Consider the following 8,731-nt stretch of genomic DNA (forward strand, 5'->3'; position numbering starts at 1 on the left):
ACTTGCAAAAATTTGCACCGTAGAAATTGATCACAAATGCCCACGAACATCCGATGAAAGTAGCGTTCTATCGCGTTCATTGAATCGGTGAGATCGAGAATCACACGAGATAGATCTTTTTCAAATCTTGACAATGGTCAGGATTTTTTATTCTCCGAAGCAACGGCTGCAAAAATAATGCAAACTTAATAAGTTAAAAATTAATAACCATGTTTTGAAAAAAATAAATTGTCTTATACAATTTCTTATGTCATAATTTAGTTATATAAAGTGCTTGAAAGGGAGAGAGTGATCTATAAATTATTTTTTTGCCGGATATCTCTCTTATATTGTGTTAATAAACAAAATAAATTGCACCCAAGCATTTCAAGCGCATAGGAAGTATCGGAATGACTTCGAGAAGTTCCGATGTCGACCCACATTCTCCATTCTTATAACGTGCGCTTCGCGAAAGTAGTCAGGTAGCTCCTTTCGAATTTCTCATGTGAGGCACTCCTTTATATGCAAACGCCTTTCCTTGCGGAACGGACGTTCAGAGTTCAAACAATTTCACGCGATCGTTGACTATTCGAATTTCTCGTCAAATTTCTCGTTGTTACCTAAAAACTTTTTTCTTATCAAGACTACCGTGCGGTGACAGCTTCAGGCAGCGTGTCACCGATTTTATTATCTACTTGACACGTATTGGTAATTGACTTTCGCTTTCATTCGCTTTCAGCTACGATTAATTTTACCCACAGCAATGTATGTCTCTTGTCGCGCGTTAGTTTTCCATTAGCGTTATCAGATAGTGCCAGTTTGCGAGAAGATCTTCGCCAAACTATTCTTCTTCGAACGACGAAATTAATTCTAGACAAGAGAGAAGGAGAGAGAAAAAGAGAGAAACACAAGCTATCGCAATATCATATCCGTGTTTTGTACAATAAAAATCCGTGATCGCTATTTCCTGGATCGTCGATTAAGGAAATTGCGATCACTGTCACGGTAATCAACCGTATGCATCGCAATGCGCGACTTTTCACGCGCTCTTAAATACGTGCACCTATATTCCCACGATGACCAAGCCCGTCAGAGAGTTACTTTCTATATGATTTTCTCTCTCTCTCTCTCACTCAATTTATTTTTAAATTACCTTGCGAATATACGGTATACGTGTCGATCGTAACCTCGTGAAGGAAAGGCGGAAATTTGATCGCGCGTCCCTCAGCCCCACTTTTGGTTAATTGTAAGATGAAAGTTACCGCGGCAAGCTTCTCCCTCGAGGCGTCACGAACAATTAGCTCGCAGAATCGCCCCGAGATGCAAGCATCATTCCCTTCCTCCTCCCCTTCTCTTTCTCTCTCTCTCTCTCTCTTCGTCGACCTCTACAGCTTTCTCGAGTTCTGGATCAACAGGTCGAAAGGCGATTGACCAAAATAGGAGTAAAAGGTTGCCAATCCGGTCCGGCGTCCTGACATCCTTTCTTTTTCTTCTCGTGCGCAACATCTCGGCCGCGGAAGCAAAGAAAAGGAATTTCCCCGAGTCCGTACGGTAAAACTGATTCGGGAAATATCGCAAGAAATAATTCGAATTGGTGCGCAAGAGCGGAACGCGATTGACCGATTTTCTTTAATTTTGAGGATTTAGCAAAAAAAGACTGCAAACACGTATCCTCCTTTTATTTAATCGCGAGCGGAAAGGAAGCGCATCTCGTAAAAAGCGACACGCAAGTGCACAAGTGATCCGCGTATTGTGTTAACACGCTGCCGAAGCGATTTTCTCTCTATTGCCAGCGAACAATCATACTATTTCCTTTTTCTTTTTCTATATCTGTCACTCATAAATATTTACATCATAAACACTGAGCGCTTCCTCTTTTTTTTTTTCTCGAACGTAGATCTAGATTTAACGAGGTAAATCGTCTGTTTAAGTGGCAATTACGCTTGAGAATAACGCGAATGCATTTATTCAATAATCTTGAAGAAACTTTGATATACATAATTCTGAAAATACTTATAACAAGTGTAAAAGTGACGTTTCATGCAAACATGTAAACTTTCAATATATTATTGAATGCATCAATTTCATGACCACAAATGTAAATTTTTCTGATATATAACAGTTATATATGTTATAATACATCATACACTGCAGATGTATTGCCGATATATTCGCAACATTAAGAGAAGAAACACTGTATATGACTATGCAATAATTGATGGTTGTCTTTCTAAAAATTAATAAAGATTAATTGCGGCCGCTTATGGTACATGGAATGTGAAACGAGATTGTACCTCCACACGCAATAGCACGGCGTTAAATTGTGAGGAAAAAATTGGGTTGTTCCACAGCATAGATATAAAATTAGAATGTGGAAAGAATAGCACATATTCTTCGGTAGTAGAGTTTGCTTTTCCACGATTTGCCTTTCATCATATTATAATATAAAAGAACAGAGTGCTGTAATAAGTATTACAATATCAATAGAAAGTTATAAATGAAAATTAAAAATTACCGCGATATCTTTTATATATCACTTTTTCCTTCTCAGAAATAGAAGCAATCGTTGAGTCGCAATCATGTAAAGCTATCTCTTATCATAGATATCAAACTATAAGTTATGGATAGTAACCGATGGACCTCTGTACTTTTCACACATTTTATCTAATATTATTTCTGATTTTATCTCAATCTTATAAAATAATAAAATAAAGTTTCTTGTTGGATCCGCCTTAAAAACCCCTGGAAGCCGAAAAAATCGCCAACGGAAGTGTCAGATTTTTCTTTCTCTCTTTTTCTTTATTTCTCTCCAAGAAAATTTTGTAGCAGTCGTCCATATACGCGAGATCTCGGACATAATACTAGCGCCCATTCTGGCGTAATAGAGCGGCTACAGACACAGAGCATAGGGAGTCGAAGAGTTGTTCCCGCTCCAGCGGGCAAAGATCAACGATCGGGAGATGCGCAGGGGGGGGGGATGGTTTTTTTGCAGCCATCAATGTAACCGTGGCTACGTCTTAAGCCTGTGAATGACGTGAATAAAGCCCCTACGCCTACGCTGAGCGACGATGCCCCCGGCGAGCGTGCAGTTCCGGACGCGCGCGGTGCCTCTCGTCCGTCCGTCATTAAACTTGCATCTGTATCGGTCACGAGACTCGTCGATTGTGGCCGATGGATGTCCTCTGGCGTCGCGCGGTCGCTGGTGCATCGCTGCATAAGCACGATAATGGCCGATAATCAATTATATTCGCCATCGAACGATTTTCAATTTGTGCGAGGAAAGAAAATCTTGCCCTGATAGATATCGCTCTGAACGAATATAAAGTATAATAATAAGAAGAACCTATAATACAAAGAAAGTGCGCTTAATTAGGGATACTATATTAAATACCAACTTTGAGGAATATACAAGATGCACGAGAGAAAATGTTCGACGTAAGAATTTTGCCATTATCGGCTCGATAACCCACAGTTATAACGAGCCGATCGGGAATTAATTATAACACCTACGTTGTATGCACCCACGGACTTGGCTTTCTATTATACGGAACTCGATTTTACAAGCAAAAGCTAGAGAGGAGTGGAGGGAACACAATGCCGACGGAAACCGTTATTACATGGAGCTATCGCGAACCAATCTTGTGCATAACTCATCGCATTGTGCGCGAGTTGCAGCTGCGGTGCTCGCGTCAATCGAATGTCTACTTCGCGCAACAAGCTTCGTTCGCAAAGTGTTGCGATAAAAGAGCTATTTGACTCGAAAGAGGGAAAAAGGCATCGAAAAAGAAAAGAGAGAGAGAGAACCGAGGCGATATACACCATCGATAATCGGTCCACTAGCGTTGCGTGAGGTCACTGAAGAAGCCCCCCCGTCCTCTTCTGGCCAGGGCATTGTCAAGTCCGATCACGAAGCGACCTCGCATCTTTCCTGGCGATCGCGAGGGATGCTGTTCTCGCGAGCGCGCGCACGCTTTTATCTCCCCGTACAATCTCGACTCTGAGAATGCCCGCTATGCTACATTTTCCTCACGAACGATTTCTCTCGTTGAATTTGATTTCCAGATTTCAGATGGAATGTTAATTGTTGACCGTCCGTGATCTTGTCGGGATATAAATAGATATAACGCTCTTGGACGCTCCGAAACAAAACTTTCTCGCGTGAGCACGATCAATTTCAGATAACGTCGTTAAAGAATGATACGAAAACTTTCGAAACATGATACTTTCGACAAATTAATACTCTCACGTGAACGATAAAATAACACGTTGCATTACGCGTGTTCGTTTAAATGCGGACGCGCGCGTCGAGCGTTAAATCGCGCGGATTAAACCGCGATCGGGCGGAAGAATCGGATTAGTCGCGTCGATCGGAGACAAAGTATATACCGGACGATCTGCCTGGCGGCTTCGCACGAAACAAGATCTCATTTCCAGCTGGCTGCGCCAGAGCAGAAACACGGAGAGCGAGAAAGAGAGAGAGAGAGGGAGAGACGCTCATCGCCCGCAGCGAGCGCGCATTTTTTTTTCTCTCTCTCGCGCGTGAGAGGAGATGCTCCTCTCTCGGAGCATCTCGACGGGGAGCGCGGTAAACTTTCTAGAGATGACCGACGGTTGCCTATGGGGACCTCGATTCCGGTCCCTTCCGCGGATCGTTGATCTTGGCCGAGTTCCGCGGTGACCTCTTAATCACCGCGAACGCGTTAATTTATGGTGGGGTCTCGTTTTACTCGCATGCAATGTCGTCCGCGCTGACAAGAAAAGTCGGAGGAAAGGATTTATTCTCGCGGAGAACTCACTCGTGAAGATCTAAGAGACTTGATGAATTTCGAAGAATCGCGCCGATAATCAATCACGCAGCCCATGAGAAATCATAATCCGATAATTAAATCGTCAATTTTCTGTTATCATGCGTTAATTATCGCACGCATATATAAAGAATGTGTACTTATAGAGACCGCATGTAATTACAATGTTAATTACGCGTACCAAAGTGAATAGGACCGTCGAACTTATCCATCAATGTTCGCAGGCAACGTGTTCCGAGCCGACAATCCCGCGGTGCTGGCTCTATGAGATAACTCCGTCGTTGTTTCGTACACGCATGTAACGGATCACGCGGACTTTGTTACGGTATTTCCGGCGTACCTTTGTACGTCGCAACGAATTCCGTCGCGTGTCGGGAAATACATGATAGAGATCTGCACGCGTGTCACGTCAGACAACAAGCCGCCGACACATTCGCGGAATACGCGATATCTCGATGTTACTATAAATCCGTGAAATCGTAGAAACAGAGATAGGGTCGAGAAACTGTTGGAGAATCAAGAAATGCCACATGTATTTCGCTGAATGTTAAATGACATAGACATGTGTCAGGTTTAATAGTATACGGATGAGAAAATTTAACGGTACAAATTACGTGAAAAATACATTGACTTTTATAACATTGTTGTAAAGCTAGAATATAACGGTATTAAGAGATATTTTTACTGCTACAAAAATTGTAAATTATGTACTTATTCTATTGTTTGTTAACGATTGTGCATTTATTTGTGCAAAAATTTGAATAATTACAATACTCACTCCTTTGTAAAATATGATAGATATCTTATCAAATAAAAATATTGTGTGATTTCTCTTATATGTTAGCATTTTTCACGATTAAAAAAATTATATTGTAATTTTTACAATAACAATTTATTATATTTCCAATAATAATTTACTTCGTGTATGAATGAAAATTATTATAATTGAAAACAGATGTAAAATTAAATAGCAGCATTGAAACATCGAGTCAACGTACATATAAAACTTTAATAAATTAGAGTATGGTTTTTTAATAAATTAAAACACAAATACCGGAAAGGGATTTTAAGGAACTTTTTAATCTTGTGTTATACGAGCGTTCTCTAAAGCGAAGCTGTACGTGTCTCAGTTAGAGATCTCCCGTCATTACGCACGCAATTTCCCACGTGGTCGTGACGGCGGAGGCAGGGAATCTCAGGACATTCGCTGACTCGCGTGACGTGGCTGTCCATCAAACGTTAAACGAAGTTCGTTCACTTCCGCGCGCGGAGACGATTTTTCTTCAATGACACAACACAAATCCGTCCGCGGTTTTCTCCGCGAGACAGAAGAGAAAAAATTCGCGACCGCGTTATAGACAACAAACTAAAGTCCGTCGTTACCTTTCAAATAAATTTCTGATAAATTTAATTTCTTATGAATTTGTCATCGATATACATTGTTATATTCTTTACGCTGTTATTATGACGCCGTTTTAATTAATTTAATTACCGGGATATATGAATCATTATTAATGATGCTATATCTGTGTTTTCAGAAGGCGTTCAAACGGATTCCAATCCAAGCGGAATCATCCATTACTCGAATGTGCAGCGTACTGTTACGGGGAAGGTAATTAGCGCAATCATTACTTCATATACAAGCAAAAAATTACTTAATAACTTTGTACGTTCTTAATAATTCAGAACTTAGAGGGGAGAACCTTAGATGAAATTATCAGTAAATGATGATGACGTTTTTGTTTCACAATTATTACGTTATAATTAAGAAGCCTTTTATTATTCCCTTTAATGACTTTCGTTATTATTATCTAATTTATGAAAACCGGGCAATTTTTTTCTCTTAATTCCCGTCTTCGTAAAGCGGAAACGAGATACGTTTCGCTCATACATATGTACGCGCGTGTGTAGGCGCTAATTTTTACGACGCTTCGATCTGATAAATTAGCATGCAGCGTGCGTTTCGCGCCAGAGAAAAAAAAAAGAAAACACATCGATCGATGCACAACTGCTAGTGGCGAAAATATACGCGGAAGATATACGCGAGACCAGAGTGAGTGAGAGAGATAGAGAATGGATCGCTTATTACCGCGCTGCTGGGTATCAGCAATTCGCGACGCGGGCAGCTGCCTCCTGTATCTGCTTTGCCTACACTTGCGCTAAAGCACCTTTACCTTCGTTCGCCTTATGCCGCGGAATGACTTGCTAATAACACGAATCGTTATCTAACGAGAGGGAATCGGAAACGTCCCGCGCGAAACAATATATTCTTCCTTTCGCGGGGAACGCGAAGCCCCGATAATGACGGGTCGGCGCCGAAAATGAATGGTTAAAGTCGTCGGTAAATTATATCTCCGCAACGTTCCCCGCATTTCGATTTCTGTTCCTTGGATGTTCCTTTACATCATGCGTTTTTGAAAGATCACTTTGACATTTCGATATACCGCATCATCTATATAATTTTATTTATGAATAATTATATTTAAATATTGAGATATTAATTTTATGATAATTATACTCAAATATTAATATTAATATATTAATTATATTAAAATATTAATAATAATACGAAATAATATTTAAATATTAATTCAATCGCGAATATAGAGAAAACTAAAATGATTTATTTTTTAAATTAGATAATATAAGAATTGATGCGCTAAAATATTAACGATTCTTCTAGTACGAGGAGCAGGAGACGCTCGACATTGAGGCCCTCAACAATACGAGAAGGGCCGACCGGCAGGTCTTATTCTTCAATCGCGTGCCGAAAGTCGGCTCGCAGACCTTCATGGAGCTGCTGAGGAGGCTGTCGATAAGGAATGCTTTTTCATTCAATAGGGACCGCGTGCAGCGAGTCGAGACCATACGTCTTGCGCCGATCGAACAGGTAACGAACGACCCCCGGCCAGAAGGGGCCTCAATCAATTATCATCAATCGCGCAGCGACGTTCGCGTAGTAATTACCTATCTTAATTTATAATCCCGTCGAGCCCTACATGGTGATAAAAAAGTACGACGATACCCGGACCGATCAAGTGATTCACGCGCTAACGGTTCCGTCTCTTCTTCGTACTTCCTCGTGCTCGCCGCGGGTCTTTCGTTCATGATAAAATTACGAGGAGGGAGGAGAATTGAACGTGTCGTTTATTTTTCATATAGAAACTTGCCAAGAAACCTGTCAAAGAGTGATAAAGATAAGAGAGACGTAGCGATCTGCGGACAGATGTGTATCTTGTCATTACGATAGAAAATAGAATCCGCATGTACGATTTAGAGTGAAAGTTCAAGTTGACGTTTGCCTAGATCTTTGTGCAAAAAGATTTCTCTTTATTTACGAGAACTGTTAGCTTGTAATAAGGAAAATAACAATGAAAGATTTATTACTTTTTGCAATATAATTTGTACGTAATTTGTACGTGAATTAACTTGTCTTGTATACATTTTCAGCTTCATCTCGCCAGGATGGTCAGCAGCTATTCAGAGCCCTCTGTCTACGTAAAGCACGTCTGCTTTACTAACTTCACAGAGTGAGTGCCACGAGATTAGCCTAGGCAATTTGAATGATTGCTACCACTCACCATTTTCTACTCACTACTTTCCTTGTGTCTCTCCTCGTCGTCAGATTCCATCTGCCGGAGCCGATTTACATCAACGTGGTCCGCGATCCTGTGGAGAGAGTCATATCCTGGTATTATTATGTAAGAGCGCCGTGGTATTACGTGGAGAGGAAGCAGATCTTCCCAGATCTGCCGCTACCCGATCCCAATTGGCTCAAGAAGGACTTCGAGTCGTGCGTTCTTAAGGGAGATCGAGAGTGCAGATATCTAGAGGGCGAGGTCCACGAAGGTATCGGCGATCATCGCAGGCAAACGCTCTTCTTCTGCGGACACAGCGAGAAATGCACGTAAGAATATTGTTCGTAAAATATATATAATAAATATAAA

At 41.0% G+C, this 8,731-nt stretch overlaps 1 protein-coding gene across 1 annotated transcript in view; it reads left to right on the plus strand.

The window, feature by feature from the left end:
- Nucleotides 1-8,695, plus strand: part of LOC115239729 (heparan sulfate 2-O-sulfotransferase pipe-like) — a 39,593-nt gene extending 30,898 nt beyond the window's left edge. Inside the window, exons 4-7 of the mRNA XM_029814416.1 lie at nucleotides 6,323-6,396; nucleotides 7,468-7,674; nucleotides 8,235-8,314; nucleotides 8,410-8,695. Of these exons, the coding sequence (XP_029670276.1) occupies nucleotides 6,323-6,396; nucleotides 7,468-7,674; nucleotides 8,235-8,314; nucleotides 8,410-8,695 (647 nt within the window). The remainder of the gene's footprint in view (nucleotides 1-6,322; nucleotides 6,397-7,467; nucleotides 7,675-8,234; nucleotides 8,315-8,409) is intronic.
- The last annotated feature ends 36 nt before the right edge of the window (nucleotides 8,696-8,731 follow it).

Source organism: Formica exsecta, unplaced genomic scaffold (assembly GCF_003651465.1).
Source record: "Formica exsecta isolate Colony F162 unplaced genomic scaffold, ASM365146v1 scaffold393, whole genome shotgun sequence".
Classification (NCBI taxonomy): domain Eukaryota; kingdom Metazoa; phylum Arthropoda; class Insecta; order Hymenoptera; family Formicidae; genus Formica; species Formica exsecta.